The sequence below is a fragment of the Somniosus microcephalus genome, chromosome 3 (genome assembly GCF_052327205.1).
Source record: "Somniosus microcephalus isolate GS21.2 chromosome 3, FLI_Smic_1.0, whole genome shotgun sequence".
In the NCBI taxonomy this organism is placed as follows: Eukaryota; Metazoa; Chordata; class Chondrichthyes; order Squaliformes; family Somniosidae; genus Somniosus; species Somniosus microcephalus.
Window position 1 is genome coordinate 73,332,655 of NC_140989.1, and position 26,961 is coordinate 73,359,615.

General features: G+C 43.2%; 1 protein-coding gene across 6 annotated transcripts in view; it reads left to right on the plus strand.

Annotated features, from left to right (window-relative positions):
• The window catches only part of ush2a (Usher syndrome 2A (autosomal recessive, mild)), a 1,396,947-nt gene that overhangs the window by 2,632 nt on the left and 1,367,354 nt on the right, over positions 1–26,961 (plus strand). For 5 of the 6 annotated variants that reach the window (XM_085981146.1, XM_085981156.1, XM_085981149.1 and 2 more), the window contains exon 3: positions 18,475–18,640. In XM_085981146.1, coding sequence (XP_085837272.1) covers positions 18,475–18,640 — 166 coding nt within the window. Of the gene's footprint in view, positions 1–18,474; positions 18,641–26,961 lie in introns of those variants that run through there. The other variant, XM_085981154.1, reaches the window with a different exon arrangement.

Here is a 26,961-nt window from a genome sequence, read left to right on the forward strand (position 1 = left end):
ATTGTGATATTCCTACCTATAATCTATACAAGGGAAATTTACTATAGTTCACACATGCAAGTTAGAAAATGTTCCAATACCCTTTCAATACAATTAAAGCTAAAATTGATAAAAAGAACTAACAAATCATAAAAAGTGGTAGGTTTGAAATTGCAGTAATGTACTAAATGAATAATTATACTTTGCTCCATTTTTCAGTTTCATGCATTGTTGTACTACAAATCCTGGCATTCTGTACATTTTCAGCATAATTTTGTGATTGTTTTTGGCCAATTTTGATTTGTTTCCTTCTCTGACTTCCATCTGTGGCTGGGTCATTAGATAGGGGATAACCACTTTCACAGGGCATTTTATCTGCTTCTATGCATTTTCTCACAAATATATTTTTTTCAATTTCCTGAGATAGTAAGAGGCATTTTATCAGCTTTGTTAGTTAGTTCTTAGTCCTAACTAATAGTAAGGAGCTGAGAATTTACTTTCTTTGTAGAGGAGTTAGAAATTGCAGGCATGAATTAAATACCCATCCCTAGTCTCACAGTCTTATGATGTCTTTATACTGCAAGCACTGGTTTGACACCATTATCTAGTTGAGAACAAATATCACTGAGTTATACTGCTGCAGACTTATAGATCTATTTGAAAAGATATATTCTAATGAAATGCTAGATGTTGGTGAAGGGCCGACCTGAAACTCAACTCTTTACTAACAGTAAAATTATAAAGGTGGTTTCAATGGATCACTTGGGATCTTTTTAAATATTAAGAATAAAGTTTAGAAAGGTGGTTTGCATCAATTGCAGGTATGCCACAGGTAGTATAGAGGACACAAATATAAGATAGTCACTAATAAATCAATAAGGAATTCAGGAGAAACTTCTTTATCCAGAAAGTAGTTAAAATGTGGAACTTGCTACTGTACCACTTGGAGTGGTTGAGGTGAATAACATAGATGCATTCAAAGGGCAGCTAGATATGTACATGACGGAGAAGGGAATAGATGGATATGCTGATAGGATTAGATGAGGTGGGACGGGAGGAGGCTCATGTGGAGCATAAGCACCAGCAAAGACCAGTTGGGTCGAATGGCCTGTTTCTGTGCTGTCAATTCTATGTAATTCTATGAACCTTGGTACCTAGGGAATGTTCTGTGCTTCATTGAGCCAATGCCTCCTTTCCACAGGAAAATTGAAAAACATATTGCCCCTGCAGACAAGGGCTCTGTCATTTGCTTGATGCATCTTTGGATGGTCAACTGACTGATTTTGCATACATGACATTTGCCAGCAAGGATACAGTAGCACAACACTTTATTGCACACCCACATTAAAACCATCCCTGTGGTGCAACTTGCCTGCAGTTCGGCCTTCAAGAGATGGAATAGCTGTGTGGCATCCCCTTTGTGAAGTGGATGTGCCAAAGACATGCCCATGTCTGAGTCAGTGGGCCCTGAAGTAAAGATAGGTATGTACATAATGTATGAGGTACAATCGCACCAGCCCTTCTGTCCCCTTAGGAGCTGCTATTCTTTCTCCAAATCTAGGAGCAGCATTGGAACTCTCAAATGAATTCCCATCCTGGCCATTTTGATTGTTGGATTTGAAGTAGTAGCTGGAAGGAAGACAGATGAAAGAAATATGCTTTGTACTGCAAGACTTTTATTTACAAATAATAATACATAAACAGTATTAAAATGAATGTATCAATAAGGCAAGATGATATGCAAAAACGAATAATTTTTACCAATGATGCTTAGTTTTAAGAAGCCTATTTTCCATAAGAACATAAGAAATAGGAGCAGGAGTAGGCCATATGTCCCCTCGAGCCTCAATAAGATCATGGCTGATCTTTTACCTGAACTCCACTTTTCCACACTATCCCCAAATCCCTTGATTCCCTTAGTGTCCAAAACTTTGTCAATCTCAGTCTTATATATAGTCAACAATTGAGCATCTACAGCCCTCTAGAGATTTCCAAAGATTCACAACCCTCTGAGTGAAGAGATTTCTCATCATCTCAGTCCTAAATGGCTGACCCCTTATCCTGAGACTCTGACCCCTAGTCCTAGACTCTCCAGCCAGGGGAAACAACCTCTCAGCATCTACCCTGTCAAACCCTCTAAGAATTTTATACGTTTCAATGAGATCACCTTTCATTCTTCTAAACTCCAGAGAATATAGGCCCATTCTACTCAATCTCTCCTCATAGGATAATCCTCTCATCCCAGGAATCAATCTAGTGAACCTTTGTTGCACTGCCTGTAAGGCAAGTATATCCTTCCTTAGGTAAGGAGACCAAAACTGTACACAGTGCTCCAGGTGTGGTCTCACTAAAGTCCTATATAATTGTAGCAAGACTTCCTTACACTTGTACTCCAACCCCCTTGCAATAAAGGCTAACATACCATTTGCCTTCCTAATTTTTGCTGTACCTACTTGTTAACTTTCTGTGATTCATGTAGAAGGACATCCAAATCCCTCTGAACAACAACATTTCCCAATCTCTCACCTTTTTAAAAAAATACTCTGCTTTTCTATTCTTCCTACCAAAGTGGATAATTTCACATTTCCCCACATTATACTCTATCTGCCAATTTCTTGCCCACTCACTTAACCTGTTTACATCACTTTGCAGCCTCTTTGTGTCCTCCTCACAGCTTACTTTCCCACCTAGCTTTGTATCATCAGCAAACTTGGATACATTACACTCAGTCCCCTCATCTAAGTCATTGATCTAGATTGTAAATAGCTGAGGCCCAAGCACTGATCCTTGCGGCACCCCACTAGTTACAGCCTGCCAACCCAAAAATGATCCGTATTTCCCTACTCTCTATTTTCTGTCTGTTAACCAATCCTCAATCCATGCTAATATATTACCCCCAATCTCCAGACCATACCATCCACGCACTGCTGAGCCTGTGTCATATGGACAAACAGCATTGTCGTCTGGAAAGCAACAAAAAGCCCACAGATTCATTTACATCTTTTTGAAACCTGTAACGAAGCTTGCGTTCGCCATCAATGCCTTAAAAATGCCAGCATTTTTCTTCACTCCAAAAATTTGACCTGCTGTGAATCGGCTGCGCTTGGCTGCATGACCGATTTTGCAATCCCCACTTCTGATCGGCGAGGCTCTGTCACCAGTGGAGCCTGAGAAAATTGGTCCCCATTTCCCAAGATTACTAAAGTTCTAACTAATTTAAAAAAAAATCATGTCATCTGTCAAACGGTTAATCTATGCAGAATTCACATTAGAATTTTTTTTTACTGTTTAAATTGTACTCCTTGGAAAATACTGGGGTATATTGATGTAAACTGTTACACATGAATCAGTAGGTTATTTAAATTTAACATCCATAGCCTACCTACTATAATTGGTAGAATTACTGTTATGCAAATTACTTGTAAGTGGAACAAGAAGTGATACAACAAAAACTACAACTTGTATTTATATAGCACCTTTAACATAGTAAAGCGTCCCAAGGCACCACACAGGAGTATTTTAAGACAAAATATTTGACACCGATCCACATAAGTATAAATTAGGGCAGGTGACCAAAAGCTTGGTCAAAGAGGTAGGTTTTAAGGAGCGTCTTAAAGGAGGAAAGAGAGGTAGCGAGGCGGACAGGTTTAGGCAGGGAATTCCAGAGCTTAAGGCCTAGGCAACAGAAGGCTCAGCCGCCAATGGTTGAGCGATTATAATCAGGGACGCTCAAGAGGGCAGAATTAGAGGAGCGCAGATATCTCGGGGGGGTTGTGGGGCTGAAGGAGAATACAGAGATAGAAAGGGGCGAGGCCATGGAGGGATTTGAAAACAAGGATGAGAATTTTGAAATCGAGGCGTTGATTAACCGGGAGCCAATGTAGGTCAGCGAGCACAGGGGTGATGGGCAAATGGGACCTGGTATGAGTTAGGACACGGGCAGCCGAGTTTTGGATGACTTCAAGCTTACGTAGGGTGGAATATGGGAGGCCAGCCAGGAGTGCGTTGGAATAGTCAAGTCTAGAGGGTAACAAAGTCATGGATGAGGGTTTCAGCAGCGGAGGAGCTGAGGCAAGGGCGGAGATGGGCAATGTTACAGAGGTGGAAATAGGCGGTCTTTGTTATGCTTTGGTATGTGGTCGGAAGCTCATTTCAGGGTCAAATATGACACCAAGGTTCCGAACAGTGTGGTTCAGCCTCAGACAGATGTTAGGGAGAGGGATGGAGTCAGTGGCTCGGGAACGGAGTTTGTGGCGGGGACCGAAAACAATGGCTTCGGTCTTCTCAGTATTTAATTGGAGAAAATTTTTGCTCATCCAGAACTGTATGTCAGACAAGCAGTCTGACAATTTAGACACCGTGGAGGGGTCGAGAGAAGAGGTAGTGAGGTAGGGTTGGGTGTCGTCAACATACATGTGGAAACTGACGCTGTGTTTTCGGATGATGTCACCAAGGGGCAACATGTAGATGAGAAATAGGAAGGGGCCAAGGATAGATTCTTGGGGGACACCAGAGGGAACGATGCAGGAGCAGAAAGAGAAGCCGTTGCAGGTGATTCTCTGGTTACGATTAGATAGATAAGAATGGATACCTGAAATAATGTTCTAAAACTAGTTTATCTAAAGTTTGAAGTAATAAGAGAGTTCCGATGTGTTATTTTAATGTACAGAAAGTGACATTTAAGCTTGTAAATTACTGTGAGCATTATTATTGTATAAACATTTAAGGGCTGATTCTGTGATTTGGTGCTCTTAGTGTGGGGAGCACCCTGAGAAATCTTGGGTGTGCACCTCTGGTTTTCAGTCCATTCATTTTAATTCAAATTTAAATTTAATTTTAATGGATGGAAAAACTTGAGATTTCCTAAGATATGCTCCTGGTGAGTGACACTCCCCACTGGGAACACCAAATCACGGAATCATCCCTTCACTGTGTTCACCTCAAATTCTTCTTTCCTCTGTTTTGTTAGGAGCATTAATCCTTTTGTTTTAAACGGGTTAATGCTTGTGTTAAAATAGCAGAGATGAAGTTGATATGAATGTATTAAACATTCACATAATAATATCACTCTCAAGGATTGATCCCGCTGGCATAAAAGGTACATGCAATGGTCAGAACATGGAGCAGAGATCCCATTAAGTGGATTACTGATCCATTAGCAGAGTGTACAATCTTCCTGCTGACCCTTTAGGTTTTAATGACCCCAGTGTGATTTCTAATCTGTTAGAACAGGATTGTGCTGTGCGTGTCGATCACCCATCCAGAGTAGGTAAACGGGAAAGCTAAAGGTGAGAAGGAGCTGTTAAAGGAGCAGAAGCTTTTTTGTCTATTATCCTTTCATTATTTTTTCAGTTTCTTTTTAGTGCTTATTTTTCTGAATTTTCTCCTGATTTCTTGGGAACTTCTTTATGTATATTGAAGAAAACATATCCATTTATTGATGCTGCGCTTTCTTGATATTTTAATAGCATTATATGTATGATCTTTATAGAAGTTATCATTACAGTATATAAAATAAAAACAGAAAATGCCAGAAATACTCAGCAGGTCAGGCAGCATCTGTGGAGAGAGAAACAGAGTTAATGGGCCAGATTTTGTCAATGGAGGCGACTTGGAGGCGGGACTGCTGTTTGTCGTGTCAATGTCCCGCCTCCATTCTCGCCTGACCATTCAGAGGGATTTTCCCCTGATTGAGCTTGTTAAGCCCGCCCTGCGGGCTCAGCAAACCAATTAGGGAAGAAGTCACTGACAGATCACATCAACGTCAGATGTGCTATCTGTCAAGACTTCTTGAAAGAAGAAATGGCAGCGTTTGACAGCTCTGTGAAGCTGTCAAACACTGACATTCTCTTTTGTTTGATTAGTTTTTGTGGTGAGGACTGAAAAAACATTGTAAAAAAGTAAATTTCAGATGTCTGATGGATCGGAGGGGGACTAACTTGGCAGGGGGATGGGATACAGAGTGGAGCTACAGTAGGGGGTGATTTACAGCCAAATATGGAGGAAAAAACAAGTCAGCTGGGAAGGCAGGGCAAATATGTGAAGGCAAAAGGGAATATGGCAAGGCTGGAAGGCATTTATTTTAATGCAAGGAGTCTTGCAAACAAGGTGGATGAACTGAAGTTGTTGTTGAACACATGGGAGTACGATACTGTTGCTATCACGGAGACATGGTTGAGGGAGGGTCAGGACTGGCAGCTCAATATTCCGGGGTATAGAATCTTCAGGCGAGACAGAGGTGGGTGTAAAAGGGGAGGGGGTGTTGCAATATTAATTAAGGAGTCAATTACTGTTGTAAGGAGGGATGATATATTAGCGGGTTCCTCTAATGAGGCCATATGGGTAGAACTTAAAAACAAAAAAGGGGCAAGCACTTTGCTGGGAGTGTACTATAGGTCCCCAAACAGTCAGGGGGAGATAGAGGAACAGATATGTAGGCAAATCTCAGAGAAGTGCGAAAATAATAGGGTAATAATAGTGGGGGATTTCAACTTCCCCAATATTAATTGGGATAGTCAGAGTGTGAAAGGCTTAGAGGGTGCAGAATTCTTAAAGTGCATCCAGGAGAGCTTTTTGAGTCAACATGTAGAACGTCCTACAAGAGAGGGGGCGGTACTGGACCTAATTCTAGGGAATGTAGCCGGGCAAGTGGTGGAAGTGTCAGTAGGAGAGCATTTTGGCGACAGTGACCATAATTCGGTGAGATTTAAGGTGGTCATGGAAAAAGACAAAGACGGCCCGGAAATAAGGGTTCTAAATTGGGGGAAGGACGATTTTAATATGATAAGGCAGGATCTGGCCAAAGTGGACTGGGAGCAGCTACTTATAGGAAAATCCACATCAAAACAGTGGGAGACTTTCGGAAGGGAAATAGAGAGAGTACAACACCAACATGTTCCTGTAAAGGTCAAGGGTGGGACCAACAAGCAAAGGGAACCTTGGATGACAAGGGATATACAAAAATGCATTAGGAAAAAAAGGGGGGCTTTTGGCAGTTACTAAAGACGGAGGAAGCCCTAGAGGAGTATAAAAAGTGCAGGGGCATACTTAAAAAAGAAATTAGGAGGGCGAGGAGGGGCCATGAAATAACACTGGCGAGCAAAATAAAGGAAAATCCTAAGATGTTTTATAAGTATATTAAGGGCAAGAGGATAACCAGGGAAAGGGTAGGGCCCATTAGGGACCAAAGTGGCAATCTGTGTGTAGAGCCAGATGATGTAGGCGGGGTTTTAAATGAATTTTTTGCATCTGTGTTCACTATGGAGAAAGACGATGTAGACATAGAAATCGGGCAAGGGGACTGTGACATACTTGAACATATTAGCATCGAGAGGGAGGAGGTACTAGCGGTTTTAGCAGGCCAAAAAGTGGATAAATCCCCAGGCCCGGACGAGATGTATCCCAGGCTGTTGTATGAGGCAAAGGAGGAGATTGCAGGGGCTCTGACACAAATTTTCAGAACCTCTCTGGCCACAGGGGATGTACCAGAGGACTGGAGAACAGCTAACGTAGTACCATTATACAAGAAGGGTAGCAGGGATAAACCAGGGAATTACAGGCCAGTGAGCCTAACATCTGTGGTAGGGAAATTATTGGAAAAAATTCTGAGGGACAAAATTAGTCTCCACTTGGAGAGGCAAGGATTAATCAGGGATAGTCAGCATGGCTTTGTCAAGGGTAAATCATGTCTGACAAATCTGATTGAATTTTTCGAGGGGGTGACTAGGTGTGTGGATGAGGGAAATGCTGTGGATGTGGTTTACATGGACTTCAGCAAAGCTTTTGACAAAGTCCCGCATAGGAGACTGGTCAAGAAGGTAAGAGCCCATGGGATCCAGGGTGCCTTGGCGCGTTGGATCCTAAACTGGCTGAGTGGCAGGAGGCAGAGGGTGATGGTCGAAGGTTGCTTTTGTGACTGGAAGCCTGTGTCCAGTGGGGTACCTCAGGGATCGGTGCTGGGTCCCTTGCTGTTTGTGATCTACATAAATGATTTGGATGAGAATATAAAAGGTATGATCAGTAAGTTCGCGGATGACACGAAAATTGGTGGGGTGGTAAATTGCGAGGAGGAAAGCCTCAGGCTACAGGACGATATAAACGGGTTGGTCAGATGGGCGGAAAAGTGGCAAATGGAATTTAACCCTGAAAAGTGCGAGGTGATGCATTTTGGACGGACAAATAAGGCAAGGGAATACACAATGAGTGGTAGGACCCTAGGAAGTACAGAGGGTCAGAGGGACCTTGGTGTACATGTACATAGATCCCTGAAGGCTGCGGAACAGGTAGATAAGGTGGTTAAAAAGGCATATGGGATACTTGCCTTCATTAGCCGAGGCATAGAATATAAGAGCAGGGAGGTTATGATGGAGCTGTACAAAACGCTGGTGAGGCCACAGCTGGAGTACTGTGTGCAGTTCTGGTCGCCTCACTATAGGAAGGATGTGATTGCTTTGGAGAGGGTGCAGAGAAGATTCACCAGGATGTTACCTGGGATGGAGCGCCTCAGCTATGAAGAAAGACTAAACAGGGTTGTTTTCCTTGGAGCAAAGAAGGCTGAGGGGGGACCTGATTGAGGTGTACAAAATGATGAGGGGCATAGATAGGGTAGATAAAGAGGAACTTTTCCCCTTAGTAGGGGGGTCAATAACAAGGGGGCATAGATTCAGGGTAAGGGGCAGGAGATTTAGAGGGGATTTGAGGAGGAACTTTTTCACCCAGAGGGTGGTTGGAATCTGGAACTCACTGCCTGAAAGGGTGGTAGAGGCAGGAACCCTCACAACATTCAAGAAGCATTTGGATGAGCACTTGAAATGCCACTGCATTCAAGGCTATGGACCAAATGCTGGAAAATGGGATTAGACTGGACAGGGATTGATGGACGGCGCAGACACGATGGGCCGAAGGGCCTCTTTCTGTGCTGTATAACTCTATGACTCTATCAGCCATTACCTGAAATCGACAAGGTGGATGTCCGCTCTCCCAATCCAGCACGGCTAAAGGCTATAGAAGTAAAAAAAGGTAAGTGAACACCTTTTTAAACTTATCACTCACCTTGCATACTTATCACTCCACACTTGCACCCATCACTCACCTCTACACCTTACTTCCAGGTGCCTCCGACCGCTGCAGACCTCCTCCACGTCTCCTCCAACCCGGCAGGGTTCTCCGAGGTCGGGAAGCCTTCACCTGTGAAGGTAAAATGGCACTAATTCCTTTTTCTGCCTGTTAACTACCTGTTAACAGGCAGTTAAAAGGATTAAAAGCCTTTCCCGCCTCCAGGAGACGGGACCCGAAGCTGCACATCCTCCCGCCTCCTGGCAAAAGGGCACGGAGGCAGGATGGGGGCGGGTTTGCCACCCGCCCCCAATTTCTCCGATTTTCCGTGCTGTCCCGCCTCCATGCCCGCCTCCTCGGGGCTTGGAAAATCGAGCCCAATGTTTCAGGTCAATGACCTTTTGTCAGAACTGGAAAAAGTTAGAGATGTAACAGATTTTAAACAAGTGCAGGGGCAGGGAAAGGCCGGAGGGAAGGAAAGAACAAAAGGGAAGGTCTGTGATAGGGTGGAAGGCTGGAGTGATTAAAGGACAAAAGGTCTGATTGTACAAAACAAAAGGAGATGGTAAGGGGACATTTTTTTTTCAGATTTCCAGCATCCGCAGTATTTTGCTTTTGTATCATTACAGTATATTCTTGTTTTAGATTTAAGTCTGAATGGCTAAGACATACACATCATCAAACCCATATATTATCTATGTAAAATGACTGGGCTTGATTACCAGTATTGTGCCTAATAAAATGATTGCATTTCCAGTCAATATTCTAACCAAGACAATTTTGCTAGTAAAAGTCAGAATTTCATAGTCTTCATGTTTTTCATCTTAACTATCAGATTTGGTTTGATTCTAATCGATTGTAGTAGTAGAAAATAATTTATTTTACTTATAGTGATATTGCCGCTCACACCAATACCCTGACAATGAAATTTGAAAATAATATACAGGAATTATTCAACATAATTCCTTAAGCCTCACAGTTTCTTCCTGTAACAATTTTTTTTCACACCTGTTTCTGTTACATCTGCCTATGATGCCTGACTGTCACATTGGAATTTACTTGTATATAATAATATATTTACCTTTGCTTGAGTCCTCCCAGTTTGTGGCCACAAGGTAGGTGGTGCATTCCACAGTGCCACACATCTGGGGCTTACTGAAATCCGAATTCTTGCCTCCCAGCTTCCTCCAGAATCTTTTCTGTCCGATATATTATTTTTATAGTTTAATGGTGCTTTTAATATATTAGTTACCTTTTTACAATTTTATACTTCTTTCAAATTAAAAAGTGTGGCCACTATGGAACATGCTCCCATGCTTGCTTGAGGTTGTTTGTTGGATCACTCCCACTGCCTGAGAGTGAGAGAGGTGAGAGAGACAGACAGATGGGGAGAAAGAGAGATGTGGAGAAAGAATCAGAGACATGGAGAGAGGGAGATAGAATAAGAGAGAAGAGAATGTGTGAGAATGAGATATACACACACAAACAGAGAATGAGAGTGAAAGATAGAAAAAGAGAGATCATGAGAGAAACCAAGACCGTGACAGAGAGAGATAGAAAAAGAAAGACAGAGTGAGAGAGTGTGGCTTGTTGCAAACTGCTTCCGGATGTCAGGCACTCCTGTGGTGTGTTGCCACCCATACTTCTCTGTCATGTTTCCAGACATGTCTTTGGCCAATCCATCTCCAGTGATCAGACACCTGGCCCATCCTTGGCCTTTTTCCAGCCATCATATTCCCCACTCCACACCCCCCACCCCACCATGAGATCCTGGTCTGCCAGATTTGGTACTGCCCGAAGCTGGTTTTAAGCATGAAGACCATTTTAAATACTGTATTTGCTAGCATAGAAGTTAGCAAATATAGTAATACCAGTTTTCATTGTTAAACTTTTTTTAAACTTAAACTCTGTGGTTTATAGTTTCTAAGCTCTCTGTGGTGTAGCGGGGACTGTTGGTAAACCAGGGCCCTGAAGTATATCATTTAACTGTAGTGTAATTGGTGGGATTGATTTAATTTAATTTGAATTAATTAAAGGGTAAGTCATGACAGGAGAGCTCGGCCCCGTGGTATGCTCCTCCTGCGCTATGTGGGAACTCAGGGACACTTCCTGTGTCCCTGACGACCATGTGTGCAGGAAGTGTATCCAGCTGCAGCTACTGGCAGACCGCATTGCAGCGCTGGAGCTGTGATTGGATATATACTGGACCGTTCGCGATGCTGAGGACGTCGTGGATATCACGTTTAAGCAGTTGGTCACACCGCAGGCAAAGGTTGCACAGGCAGAAAGGGAATGGGTGACCAACAGGCAGAGTAGTAGGCGCAGGCATGTAGTGCAGGAGTCCCCGGTGGACATCCCCCTCTCAAACAGATATACCACTTTGAATACTGTTGGGGGGGATGCCTTATCAGGGGAAAGCAGCAGCAGCCAACTTCCTGGCACCAGGGGTGGTTCTGCTGCACAGGGCAGGAGGAAAAAGAGGGGTAGAGTTATAGTAATAGGGGATTCTATTTTAAGGGGAATAGATAGGCGTTTCTGCAGCCGCAAACGAGACTCCAGGATGGTGTGTTGCCTCCCTGGTGCAAGGGTCATGGATGTCTCCGAGTGGCTGCAGAACATTTTGGAAGGGGAGGGTGAACAGCCAGTTGTTGTGGTGCATATAGGTACCAATGATATAGGTAAAAAATGGGATGAGGTCCTAAAAGCTGAATATAGGGACTTAGGAGGTAAATTAAAAAATAGGACCTCAAAGGTAGTAATCTCAGGATTGCTACCATTGCCACGTGCTAGTCAGAGTAGAAATAGAAGGATATTTCAGATGAATACGTGGCTAGAGGAATGGTGCAAGGGGGAGGGATTCAAATTCCTGGGACATTGGAACCAGTTCTGGGGGAGGTGGGACCAGTACAAACCGGATGTTTTGCACCTGGGCAGGGCCGGGACCGATGTCCTAGGGGGAGTGTTTGCTAGTGCTCTGGGGGAGGGTTTAAACTAAAATGGCAGGGGGTTGGGAACCTGAGCAGGGAGACAGAGGAAAGGGAAACAAGGATAAAAGCAAAAAATAGGAAGGAGAAAAACAAAGGTGGCAGTCAGAGAAATCAACGGTTTAAATCAAACATGGCCACAGTAAATAATAATTCTAATAGGTCTAAGAGTGTTAAAAAAACAAGCCTGAAGGCTTTGTGTCTTAATGCGAGGAGCATTCGTAATAAGATGGATGAATTAGCTGCGCAAATAGAGGTAAATGAATATGATTTGATTGGGATTACGGAAACATGGCTCCAGGGTGGCCAAGGCTGGGAACTCAACATCCAGGGGTATTTAATATTCAGGAAAGATAGGCAAAAAGGAAAGGGAGGTGGGGTAGCATTGCTGGTTAAAGAGGGGATTAACACAATTGCAAGGAAGGACATTAGCTCTAATGATGAACCTGTATGGGTAGAACTGAGAAATACCAAGGGGCAGAAAACGTTCGTGGGAGTGGTATATAGACCTCCAAACAGTAATGCGGAGGTTGGGGATGGCATTAAAAGGGAAATTAGAGAAGAGTGCAATAAGGGCACAGCAGTCATCATGGGTGACTTTAATCTATATATAGATTGGGCTAACCAAATTAGTAACAATACTGTGGAGGAGGAATTCCTGGAGTGTTTGCAGGATGGTTTCCTGGACCAATATGTCGAGGAACCAACTAGAGATCAGGCCATCTTAGACTGGGTATTATGTAATGAGAAAGGATTAATTAGCAATCTTGTTGTACGAGGCCCCTTGGGTCAGAGCGATCATAATATGATAGAATTCTTCATTAAGATGGAGAGTGAAGTAGTTGACTCAGAGACTAGGGTCCTGAATTTAAATAAAGGAAACTATGATGGTATGAGGCGCGAGTTGGGTAGGATTGATTGGGGAATGTCACTCAAAGGGTTGACGGTGGTTAGGCAACAGCAAACATTCAAAGACCGCATGGATGAACTACAGAATTTGTTCAGCCCAGTTTGGCATAAAAATAAAACAAAAAAGGTGACTCAACCGTGGCTAACAAGGGAAATTAGGGATAACATAAGACCCAAGGAGAGGACATATAAATTGGCCAGAAAAAGCAGTAAACCTGAGGATTGGGAGCAGTTTAGGATTCAACAAAGGAGGACAAAGGGATTAATTAAGAAGGGGAAAATAGAATATGAGAGTAAGCTTGCAGTGAACATAAAAACTGACTGTAAAAGCTTTTATAGATATGTGAAGAGAAAAAGATTGGTGAAGTCAAGCGTAGGTCCCTTGCAGTCAGAATCAGGGGAATTTATAATGGGGAACAAAGAAATGGCAGGCCAATTAAATACATATTTTGGTTCTGTCTCCACAAAGGTGGACACAAATAACCTCCCAGAGATGTCGGGGAACATAGGGTCTGATGAAAGGGAGGAACTGAAAGAAATCAATATTTGTAGGGAAATGGTGTTAGGGAAATTGATGGGATTGAAGGCCGATAAATCCCCAGGGCCTGATAATCTGCATCCTAGGGTACTTAAGGAAGTGGCCTTAGAAATAGTATATGCATTGCTGATCATCTTCCAACATTCGATGGAATTTGGAACAGTACCCATGGATTGGAGGGTAGCTAATGTTACCCCACTATTCAAAAAAGGTGGTAGAGAGAAAACAGGCAATTACAGACCGGTAAGCCTGACATCGGTAGTGGGGAAAATGCTAGAGTCCATTATAAAAGATGTAATAGCAGAGCACTTGGAAAACAGTGACAGGATTGGACAAAGTCAACATGGATTTACAAAAGGTAAATCGTGCTTGACTACTGGAATATTTTGAGGATATAACTGGTAAAACAGATAAGGGAGAACCAGTGGATGTGGTGTATTTGTACTTTCAAAAGGCTTTCAATAAGGTCCCGCATAAGAGATTAGCATGTAAAGTTAAGGCACATGGGATTGGGGGCAAGGTATTGACTTGGATAGAGAACTGGTTGGCAGACAGAAAGCAAAGAGTTGGAATAAACGGGTCTTTTTCCGAGTGGCAGGCAGTGACTAGGGGGGTACCGCAGGGATCGGTCCTTGGACCCCAGCTATTCACAATATATATTAATGATCTAGACAAGGGAACTAGATGTAATATCTCCAAGTTTGCAGATGACACAAAGCTGGGTGGACGTGTGTGCTGTGAGGAGGATGCCGAGAAACTCCAGGATAATTTGGACAGGTTGGGTGATTGGGCAGAAGCATGGCAGATGCAATATAACGTGGATAAATGCGAGGTTATCCACTTTGGTGTCAAAAACAGGAAGGCAGATTATTATCTGAATGGCAATAGATTGGTAGAAGGGGAAGTGCAACAAGACCTGGGTGTCCTTGTGCACCAGTTGCTGAAGGTAAGCATGCAGGTGCAGCAGGCGGTTAAGAAGGCAAATGGTATGTTGGCCTTTGTAGCGAGAGGGTTTGAGTACAGGAACAGGGATGTCTTGCTGCAGTTGTACAGGGCTTTGGTGAGACCACATCTTGAGTATCGTGTGCAGTTTTGGTCGCCTTATCTGAGGAAGGATGTTCTTGCCATGGAGGGAGTTCAGCGAAGATTCACCAGGCTGATACCTGGGATGGCAGGAATGACGTATGAGGAGAGATTGGGTCGATTGGGCTTGTACTCGCTGGAGTTTAGAAGAATGAGAGGGGATCTCATTGAAACTTATAAAATTCTGACAGGACTGGACAGACTAGATGCAGGAAGGATGTTCCCAATGGTCGGGGAGTCCAGAACCAGGGGTCACAGTCTAAGGATAAGGGGCAAGCCATTTAGGACAGAAATGAGGAGGAATTTCTTCACCCAGAGAGTGGTGAACCTGTGAAATTCTCTACCACAGAAGGCAGTAGAGGCCAATTCATTAAATATATTCAAGAAGAAGTTGGATATATTTCTTAAGGCTAAAGGGATCAAGGGATATGGGGACAAAGCAGGGACAGGGTATTGGATTTGAATGATCAGCCATGATCGCATTGAATGGCGGAGCAGGCTCGAGGGGCCGAATGGCCTACTGCTGCTCCTATCTTCTATGTTTCTAAAAACTGACGGCGAGGAAAAGGCCAAGCAGATTGGACCACATTCTCTTGAGCTTCACCCCACCCTGCCACCTGCATCCCCCTGCACCATTTCAATTATTCCAGACATTGAGACCTTCATCCTGGTGCTTCCAAATCCTGGAAACCATCTCCTGTTACCCCCTCCCAAAGTTACCTTGCAAGACTCCCACACACCGATATTTCTGCCAGTGCTCACAGACACATGGGATCCCAACCTCCAGTATTTCCGGACCCTGAGACTGCCGCACAGTGCACTAGAAATTCCCGCTTTCCACCAGTCCTCCAGACCCTTGTACCCTCCTGAACTCTACTACATCTGTGGACCTGCCCCACTTCTTGCTGACAGACCCTGGTACATTCTTTAATTATCTCAAAGTCTTGTTCCTCCCCTTGCCTACAATATTGCCATGCCTTGCCTTCACTGCTGTCAAACCGTAGCTTTCCCATTACTGCCAGAGCCCAAGAATTATCAAATAAAATAAAGCCACATTCCGCCACCAGTCTTCCACAGGACCAACCACCAAACCATAATACTACCAAACCAGATCAGCTTTCACACCTGCTGCTGAGCTCCTCACTACTGCTAAACCCCTCATATTTACCTCAAATCTCTTAAATGATACCTACTATCTTCTTGTATCCTGGGCTTTAAACGGTGAGACAAAAATTGATAAAAGGACAAATAGTAATTTACAGTTTTTATGGAAAAATAACCAGAGTTTTGAAATTCAATCCCAAAAATATCAATGAAAATCCAAGAATTGCGTATACTGTATGCTAAAAATAGATTTTGTAATGCTGTGTAACACACAATGTGGCCCCCAGCATTAGGAATGCCATGGGAGATTCATTAGTATACAAAATGTATAATATATCACAGGCACCAGTACTCCCCACCATGCTCCAGACCATGGGAGGTTAGTTTAGGCACTTTGCTGCACAAAACCTTAACTGGATTATATCCACAACAATGTGGCACTGATAGACACATATTGTCCAGTTTAAAGAAGTCAGTCAGATTTTAGAAAATGAATAATGTACATCTCTTGTGGGAGCCCAGTTCACGGTGTACATCTGTCTGTTTGGTTCGGGATAAACACCTCCCTAATTTGACTCTTCTCACGTCCAAACTAGCCCTAGGCATGTATTGTTAATTCAGAATGCACATCTCATTCAAATTTGCTGAATTAAAATATTCATGTTGGGGAGACTTTAATGGCCCGGATTTTGCGGTGGTAATTGTTAAGTCTGTGTGTTATAGTGAGAATTACTACACAGACCACAAGAGTAAATTCAACAGCTCTTTACTGGTTGGAGGTCAGGACTATACTGAATACAATATTATTACACTGTGCTTATATACCGGTGTGGTCACCACCGGTATTACGTATACAGCAGCCAAAGAAAGTAGTACCTTTCTTAAGGTGGACCAGGCTTAAGTTCTCTTAAGGTGGAACAGGTTACATACACCACAGTAATGACGGCAAAACTATCAGCGTGCGCCATCATTACTCCTCTGAAAATGACAGCAACTTTTGGAGTCAGCGCATGCGTAAATAAGTGCGGAAATCCAGAAGTTGCTGTCAGTTATTCTCTGCTCCTCCACAGGTTGCGCTGTGGAACTCCCCGGAGCCGGGGATCAATTCAAATCACGCTGAATGACGAAAACTTCCCCATTACGCTGGAATATCGCTGTTAAACCACCCCCCGAAAAGTTAAGTCTTGTTGAGGTGTAACTGGGTTTTAATGGCGTATTGACTGCTGAACAGCCGTTCTGGCCCTGAAAAACATTTTTTTACATTTGTGGAATGTCAAATTTTTCCATTAATATGATAAGAATTAGACGTGGTTTTTAATATAATTTTTTATGATATTTCAGCTTTTACCTTAATTCTATGTTTTTTTTTATTCGCTTAAGGGAACTGGGCGTCACTGGCAAGGCTAGCATTTATTGCCCATCCCTAGTTGCCCTTGAGAAGGTGGCGGTTAGCTGCCTTCTTGAACTGCTGCAGTCCGTGTGGTGAAGGTGCTCCCACAGTGCTGTTAGGGAGGGAGTTCCAGGGTTTTGACCCAGTGACGATGAAGGATCGGTGATATACTTCTAAGTCAGGATGGTGTGTGACTTGGAGGGGAACTTGGAGGTGGTGATGTTCCCATGCACCTGCTGCCCTTATCCTTCTAGGTGGAAGAGGTCGCGGGTTTGGGAGGTGCTGCCGAAGAAACCTTGGTGAGTTGCTGCAGTGCAACTTGTAGATGGTACACACTGCAGCCACGGTACGCCAGTGGTGGAGGGAGTGAATGTTTAAGGTGGTGGATGGAGTGCCAATCAAGCGGGCTGCTTTGTCCTGGATGGTGTCGAGCTTCTTGAGTGTTGTTGGAGATGCACTCATCCAGGCAAGTGGAGAGTATTCCATCACACTCCTTGTGCCTTGTAGATGGTGAAAGGCTTTGGGGAGTCAGGAGGTGAGACACTCGCCACAGAATACCTAACTTCTAACCTGCTCTTGTTGCCACAGTATTTATGTGGCTGGTCCAGTTAAGTTTCTGGTCAATGGTGACCCCCAGGATGTTGATAGTGGGGGATTCGGCGATGGTAATGCCATTGAATGTCAAGGGGAGGTGGTTAGACTCTCGCTTGTTGGAGATAGTCATTGCCTGGCACTTCTGTGGCACAAATGTTACCTGCCACTTATCAGCCCAAGCCTTAGCGTCGTCCAGGTCTTGTTGCATGCGGGCATGGACTGCTTCATTATCTGAGGAGTTGTGAATGGCGCTGAACACTGTGCAGTCATCAGCGAACATCCCCATTTCTGACCTTATGTTGGAGGGAAGATCATTGATGAAGCAGCTGAGGATGGTTGGGCCTAGGACACTGCCCTGAGGAAATCCTGCAGTGATGTCCTGAGGCTGTGATGATTGACCTTCAACCACCACAACCATCTTCCTTTGTGCTAGGTATGACTCCAGCCAGTGGAGTGTTTTCCCCCTGATTCCCATTGATTTCAGTTTTACAAGGGCTCCTTGATGCCAGACTCGGTCAAATGCTGCCTTGATTTCAAGGGCAGTCACTCTCACCTCATCTCTGGAATTCAGCTCCTTTGTCCATGTTTGGATCAAGGCTGTAATGAGGTCCCAATGTCCCAATATTTATTTAGTTCTCTGTAAAATTTATAAAAGATAAATTATAATCTGTGCATTTTATTTCCTGGTTTGCTGTCTGTGAGAATTCTTCAGTGTGATTGGCTGCTTAGCCTGCTTGATGACATCAGAGTTGCTGGATGTCAGTTGCTGCACCGTTGCCTTGCCGCTGACCGCAAATTCCAGGCCATTATATTTGCTGATGCTGTTTGTTTTTCTTTAGGACTGTTATCGAAAAAAGTATCAATGAACACACAGTTTTCAAACTAACAATATCAGAAAATGGATCCATATTTCATTACCGCACATCTATTGGTTTGCAACCACCAATAATGGTGAATACACGTGGAAAAATCCATTCCAACAAATGGACTCACCTGGCAATTCAGGTAAAAAAAGTTGATTCTTATTTATGTGTAATTTGTGTAGTTCCCATAAAGTGTATAGCATGTAAAATAAGAAAAATTATCATAAAACTTAAAGGCTTTCATAGGTAAGAGGTGATTGTTGTCACATTGGCAGGGGAAAAGTTAAAATACATTTGTACCTTTTTATATCAACAAAATGATTAATTACAAATATTTATTGAATTCCTTGTAAGTCAGGATGTTGCATAAATATGTATTATCATAAATCTACATTATCAAATGATGATTTGGTACAGACATTAGCAAATTAATCTCAAGGCCACCGATTCATTTTATGACAGCAGATGAAACAAAATGTAAAAACTCAACCAAAGACCTGTCTGTTGACTTAAATGTGAACATAACCAGATGTCAGGCTATTGCCAGTGAGGCAAACACCACCATATTCATTTCTTCAAATGGGGAGCTGCCTGCGGAGGCACCAGCAGTTTCCCTAAATTATTGAAATGAGGCCTAAGGCTAATTTTGGACTGGTCTCGGGCCTCCATTGGGGCGTGTGCTGCCTGCGCAGTGCTGATTCTGGGCCCGGCTAGATTTCTACACCATAGGCTGACTTCTGCACTGGATCTAATGACAACAGGAGATATCGTTAGTCAAGTGTGGGTCAATCAACAGAAATATCAGGCACTCTAGTATTGGCTTGCAACAAAGTCCTTAACTCCAATGAGGAAAAGAAATGACTTATTTCCTTTAACCCCAGAATTCTTAAATTCAATCCCACTGAATGATGAGCAGTTTTGAGTTTCAGATGCTAATTCTTTAGGGACTAAGCTATGGCTGCCAAAAGAGCATGCCTCACTTGTGAAATGTAACTAGATATGACATTCAGATCTCATTTCTGGATCAGCAGTAAAGTCTTGTTACCTCAGGTGCAGCAAAGCTCCTTAAAACAACGAGAAAAATGTTTCTAACTGGATGGACGTGCTCACCGAGAATTTTTGAAAATTATATCACTTTTGTCCCAGAACATAATGCCTTTTACTTTACATAAAGAAGAGTTATTAGATTCCTTCGTTAAATGAATGAGGTTGAGTTTGACCTTTTAGTCACATTTGTTTCTGTGGATGGTGAGGAATTTGAAACTGCTTGTGAATGCAGTTATATTAGGAGCCTTCCAATTACCAGGTTTATAAAAGTTTTATGCATCAGTTAATTGAAAAGGATACTCCATTGCAGAGGGGGGAAAAGAAAACAAAAATCCCTCTTCTCAGTATTGCACTGTTACTTATTGCACTTTTACGTTATACTCGGCATTATTCTGTTGAAATAATTGTTTCTGTAATTATCTTTAGCAAGGCTCAGTCCCTTAAAAGGCATTGCCTCCACAATAGAGTATTTGCACACCTTTTTTAGATTTGAAACAAACACACTTTGTGATGGTGTAAATCATATTGAAGTGGATCATTGCATCACTTGTGAATGGTGTCATTGTGACAATATAGCTTAGAGCTCTTGGCTTTTCTTCCTTTCCAAACAAAAAGAGGTTTGCCAAATATTATTTCACGAAGATAAGAAAGCAGAACTGGAGTACATTTTATGATTTAGCATTACCAGCGCAGAGGTTCATGCATTGAAGCACATATTAGGAATTAACATATGCCGATTATTTTAATAGATGAAAAATCGTATGGGCCACGAATTCCCGATATATGCTGTTGTTGCAAGAAGCAATGCATTGGGTGTACTAAGTCATAACATTTATCATATTAAGTCCATTAAGCTTGCTCTTTTCATAGACCATGGACTAGCATGCCTGTTTAATCTCCTGAGTTCTGCACAAATTCTCCCTGGTCCCCAAAGGTAATCAAGCAAAATTCTAGAATATCTCTGCATCCAGTCTCCATTGTTCAACCCTGGCTAGTTGTTTTCCAGATGACATTTCTTTGCTTACAGTAGCATAGGAACCATTGTGTTTCATCAAATATTTGATTATCTGTGTTCATAATAACTTAAATTCCCATTCCTAACTGGATCATTTATCCAGTTTCTTTTTGAAGCGATCTATTTCACATGTCTACTACACTGAGGGGGTAAAAAGCTTCCTCTCATCTTTGAACTTGCTTGATGCGTGTTAATTTTGTACTTGTACAATGCTTTTTTAATTACTGAAACCGGAACAATTTCAATTCCAATTCAAATTATACTTTGGAAAGTCTGTGTCACTAAAAAGGTAAACAACTGGAGTGAAAAATAATTCTCCCTCCTCTGATTAATTCCCTTTGTGCATTCTTGCAATAATGATAAGCAATTCTAGGTAATGCAATTCCAGTATGTAAAGCAGAACAGCTAGCGTATCAATTTCCTTGGACTTAACTTTGCATGTAAGTGAAGAAAATATGCTAATAGGGAGCCTTGGTATGCTCAGATTTCTTACTGTTTATTACATTTTGGGGGGGACTGGTTTTGTCTGCAATTTATTTGAGACTATGCTTTTGACATTTAAAAAAAATGAATCACTACTTGCTAGATTTGTGTGACAAAGCAAATTTCAATCATGAGCACACATTCATGGCGCCATGTATAAATTACGGTATGGATAAATTATGCTTTCACTTTACTGTTTTTTTTTTAACCTTACTATTGGAAACATTGCATACTGCTAACTCAGCAACTGGTAGGTTGAGCCCTGCTGTTTCTCACTTAGAGGCCTCACCTTGATGTTATTTTTTGACTTGCAATGGAATATTTTTACTTTTAAAGGTTCTTGGAAATGCCGTGGGCTGTTTTAGGCCGAGTTACTAAAATCAGCAAACAATCAGTGTAAGAATCAGTATACATTGTTGTAATTTAAAGTAGAATGTTTTACTACACAACAATATTAAATTGTAAGACCATACTCTTGTGTTCACTAACTTTTGTAAAAATGTATATTTGCGTAAAAAATGGTGTGATGACAGAAGAAAGTGCCAAAGAACTATTCATCTGTGTTTACCACTGCTCTGAGGATACCAGCCCTCCAAAAAGATGTGAAAAAGGGCAAACTGAGAGCGAGATAAAAATGCCTTTTACTTTTTCAGGTGACTAATAACGAAATCAGGCAGCATTTTGCAGCTGCACATAAAGTGGGTATTTTACTGGAGGTCAAACATGGAGTCAGCGAATTTAATAATGAAAATGATTTAAAAGTATCAGCACAGCAGTGAAAGAAGTGAATAGAATCATAGAATCATACAGCACAGAAGGGGGCCATATGGCCTATCGTGCCTATGAACTCCTTTATAACTCTTTGAAAAAGTTATCCAATTAGCCCACTCCCCTGCTCTTTCCCCATAGCCTTGCAAATTTTTCCTTTATAAGTATATATCAAATTCCATTTTGAAAGTTGCTATTGAATCTGCTTCCACCATCCTTTCAGGCAGTGTATTCCAGATCATAATAACTTGCCACATAAAAAAAATTCTTCTCATCTTCCCACTGGTTCTTTTGCCAATTATCTTAAATCTGCATCATTCCCTACTGGCAGTGGAAACAGTTTCTCCTTATTTACTCTCAAAACCCTTCAGAATTTTGAATACCTTTATTAAATCTCCCCTTAACCTTCTCTGCTCTAAGGAGAGCAAACCCAACTTTCCTAGTCTCTCCACATAACTGAAGTCCCTCATCCCTGGTATCATTCTAGTAAATCTCCTCTGCATCCTTTCCAAGGCCTTGACATTCTTCCTAAAGCCTAGAGCCTTAAAGGGCAGAGGTGACTGAAGCAGCTTCTGGCAGCCTTTCTCATGCAGTGGCAAGGGGTGCTGGGCCCATGTCTGAAACTCACTCATGTAGGCATAGGAGGGACCTTTAAGTGAGCACCTCAATGCCACTTTCCAGATAGACAGTAACATCTGCTGGGCACTGGATCAGCAGACCTATTTTTTGGTGTTAGTACAGACCAAATAGTCCCAGCCAGGTCTTTGAAGCACTGTGAAAGTGGTTTCTTCCAAGTATCTATGGCAGCATTGTTAGCTGCCACCCCAGAAGCCACCAACGTCCTTGGAAGCTGTTCCTGTCATCTTGATGCCACCGAAATCTTCCAAGGTTCCGAGGTGTTCTACAGGAATTGGGAATAGATGTGGATAGTGGACTCATCTCATTTGTCCATCATCTCAACCAGATGCTTGGAAATGGTCTCTGTAATGTCCGTGTGTAATTGAGACACGGACTGCAGAAGTTGGTTATAACAGGTGTTTACTGAATGGAGACAAAACTGGAACTACAGGTAGACTACCTTTTATCCGAACTTCCGAAAACCAAAACCCTCTAAAAACCGAAGGTTTTTTCGTTCAGCGTAAGTCGTGCGCACGACATGACCAGAGTGGCGCATGACCCCGACCCCCGCCGACGACCCCCCGCGGACCCCTCCACCCCCGCGGACCCCCGCCGACCCCAACCCCCGCCGACCCCCCCGCGGACCCCCGCCGACCCCGACGCCCGCGGACCCCCGCCGACCCCCCCCCCGCGGACCCCCGCCGACCCCGACTCCCGCCGACCCCCCCGCCGACCCTGACTCCCGCCGACCCCACCGCGGACCCCAGCGACCCCGCCTCCCGCCGAACCCCTGCCGACCCCCACCCCCGACCCCCCGCCGACCCACCCCCGACAAATTTCCCAGTCTTATAAAATACCTTCCGAAATCCGAAATTTTCCGAAAACCGAAACACGGCTGGTCCCGAGGTTTTCGGATAAAGGATAGTCTACCTGTACTATACAAAGTTACTACACAGGCTTATATACAGGGGTGGTCACTACTGGTACTGCAGTATACAGAGGCTGCAGAACATAGTTCCTTCTTCAAGGTACATACACTACAATTCCTCCCCTTTTAGCTAAACAGTACATAACATTCGATTAATAATTAAATAACATATTTACAATTACAGTTGCTAGATACATTAGCTGAAGTTAATCAATTATAAATTCAGTCTTTGAGGAGGCTTCCTGATTCTGTCCGGATAACGCCTCTTTGGGGTATCAGGTTCTTCTGGCAAAGTTGATTCGGGATCAACGTCGTTGTTTGGTTCGTATGCTTCCAATATCGCCGATTCTGAGGTAGATGCAATTGGTACTTCGGTTTCATCACCAGGTGTATAGGATCGTGGTGTAGATTTGACGTTTTCCAGTGACTCTAGAATCTGGTCAGCATGGCGTCTTACAATGCTCTCTCCAACGTCCACGGTATACATTAGAGGTCCTTGCCGTGTGCAGATCGTTCCTGGCTGCCATTTCTCTGTGCGGTAGTCCCAGGCCAAAACTGGTTGACCTATCTTGAAACTCCTGGTTGGCCTTTCATTCATATTCTGAAACTGCCTGTTCTCCACATCTCTGCTGATGTTTGGCTTAACCAAATCCAAGCGGCATCTTAGTCTTCGATTGAAGAACATCACGGCTGGAGTTTGGTTGGTAACCGCATGTGTCGCATTCCGGTAGGCAAACAAGAAGTTATCCACCTTGTGTTGTAGGGGTATGTCTTCATTACACATTGCCTTGATAGCCTTCTTGAATGTTCGAACGAACCTCTCAGCCAATCCATTGGTGGCTGGATGATATGGGGTGGATGTGTAATGAAGGGGGAGGGGGATCAGCCAGTTGTCGTGGTACATGTAGGTACCAACGATGTAGGTAAAAAGAGGGAGGAGGTCCTACAAGCTGAATTTAGGGAGTTAGGAGCTAAATTGAAAAGTAGGACCTCAAAGGTAGTAATCTCTGGATTGCTACCAGTGCCACGAGCTAATAAGTTTAGAGAGAGTAAGATAGATAAGCTAAATACGTGGCTTGAGCAGTGGTGCAAGGGAGAGGGATTTAAATTCTTGAGGCATTGGAACCAGTTCTTGGGGAGGAGTGACCTGTACCAAGGGGACGGTCTACACCTGAACTGTGAGGGAGCCGATGTCCTCGGGGTAATATTTTCTAGGGCGGTTCGGGAGGATTTAAACTAATCTGGCAGGGGGATGGGAACCTAGGTAGTGGAAAAGAGGGAAGTCATATGAAGTCAGAAATAGATGGTAGAAAGGTGAGAAGCAATAAGCAAAGGAGAGAAACACAAAAGGCCAAACTAATTCATAATGAGAGTGTGAAAAAAGCAAGCCTGAAGGCTTTGTATCTTAATGCTAGAAGCATTAGGAACAAGGTGGATGAATTAGTTGTGGAAATAGAGGTAAACAAGTATGATTTGATTGGGATTACAGAAACGTGGCTGCAGGGTGGGCAAGGCTGGGAACTTAACATCCAGGGATATACAATATTTAGGAAGGATCGGCAAAAAGGTAGGGGAGGTGGGGTAGCATTGCTGGTAAAGGAGGGGATTAATGCAATGGAAAGGAAGGATATTAACTCGGATGAAACGGAATCTGTATGGGGAGAAATAGCAAGGGGAGGAAAACGTTAGTGGGTGTGATATATAGGCCTCCAAATAGTAATATGGAGGTGAGGGAAGGCATAAAAAGGGAAATTAGAGAAGCGTGCGATAAGAGCACAGCTGTCATCATGGGTGACTTTAATTTACATATTGATTGGACTACCCAAATTAGTAAAAATTCTGAGGAGGAGGAATTCCTGGAATGTTTTCGGGACGGTTATCTGGACCAATATGTCGAGGAGCCGACTCGAGATCAGGCCATTTTAGACTGGGTATTGTGCAATGAGAAGGGACTTATCAGCAATCTTCTTGTACGAGGCCCCTTGGGTCAGAGCGATCATAATATGATCGAGCTCTCAGTCGAGATGGAGAGTGAGGAAATTGAATCAGAGACTAAGGTCCAGAACTTAAATAAAGGGAATTACGAGGGTATGAGACGGGAATTGGGTAAGATTGATTGGGTGGTGTTTCTGGGGGGGTTGACAGTGGAGAGACAATGGCAAGCATTCAAAGATAGAATGGAAGAATTCCAGAACATGTTTATACCGGTTTGGCATAAAAATAAACCTAAAAAGGTGACTCAACCGTGGATAACGAGGGAAATTAGGGACAGCATAAAATCAAAAAAAAGGGCATATCAACTGGCAAAAAAAAGCACCAGACCGGAAGATTGGGGGCAGCACAGGATACAGCAAAAGAGGACAAAGGGATTCATCAGGAAGGGGAAAATAGAATACGAAAGTAAACTTGCAGCAAACATAAAGACAGACTGCAAAAGCTTTTATCGGTATATCAGGAGGAAAAGACTGGTAAAATCCCAAGTCGGTCCCTTGCAGTCCGATTCGGGAGAATATATAATGGAGAATAAGGAAATGGCAGACCAATTAAACTCATACTTTGGTTCTGTATTCACAAAGGAGGACACAAATAACCTCCCAGGAATATCGGCAAACATAGGGACTAATGAGAGGGAGGAGCTGACAGAAATTAGTATCTCTAGGGATATGGTGTTGGGTAAGTTGAGGGGACTGAAGGCCGACAAATCCCCGGGGCCTGATAAACTACATCCTAGGGTACTTAAGGAGGTGGCCCTGGAGATAGCAGATGCTCTAAGGATCATCTTCCGGAACTCCATTGACTCGGGAACAGTACCCGTGGATTGGAGGGTAGCTAATGTTACCCCAATATTTAAAAAGGGGGGTAGAGAGAAAGCAGGGAATTATAGACCAGTAAGCCTTACATCGGTTGTGGGCAAAATGCTAGAGTCCATTATTAAGGATAAAATAGCGGAGCACTTGACAAATGGGGAAAGGATCGGACAGAGTCAACATGGATTTACAAAGGGTAAATCGTGTTTGACTAATCTGCTGGAATTTTTTGAGGAAGTAACTGGTAAAATAGATGGGGGAGAGCCAGTGGATGTGGTGTACCTTGACTTCCAGAAAGCCTTCGATAAGGTTCCACACAAAAGATTATCATGCAAAATTAAGGCTCATGGGATTGGGGGCAAAGTATTAACGTGGATAGAGAACTGGCTGGCGGATAGAAAACAGAGAGTTGGAATAAACGGCTCGTTTTCGGAGTGGCAGGCAGTGACCAGCGGGGTGCCGCAAGGATCTGTCCTGGGACCCCAGCTGTTCACAATATATATAAATGATCTGGATCAGGGAATTGGATGCAATATTTCCAAATTCGCTGACGACACTAAACTAGGAGGAGGGGTGGGCTCTGATGAGGATGTCAGGAGGCTACAGTGCGATTTGGACAGGTTGGGGGAATGGGCGGATACGTGGCAGATGCACTATAATGTGGATAAATGCGAGGTTATCCACTTTGGGGGTAAAAACAGGAGGGTAGATTATTATCTAAATGGCAATAGATTGGGAGATGGGGAAGTGCAGAGGGACCTGGGTGTTCTTGTGCACCAGTCACTGAAGGAGAGCAT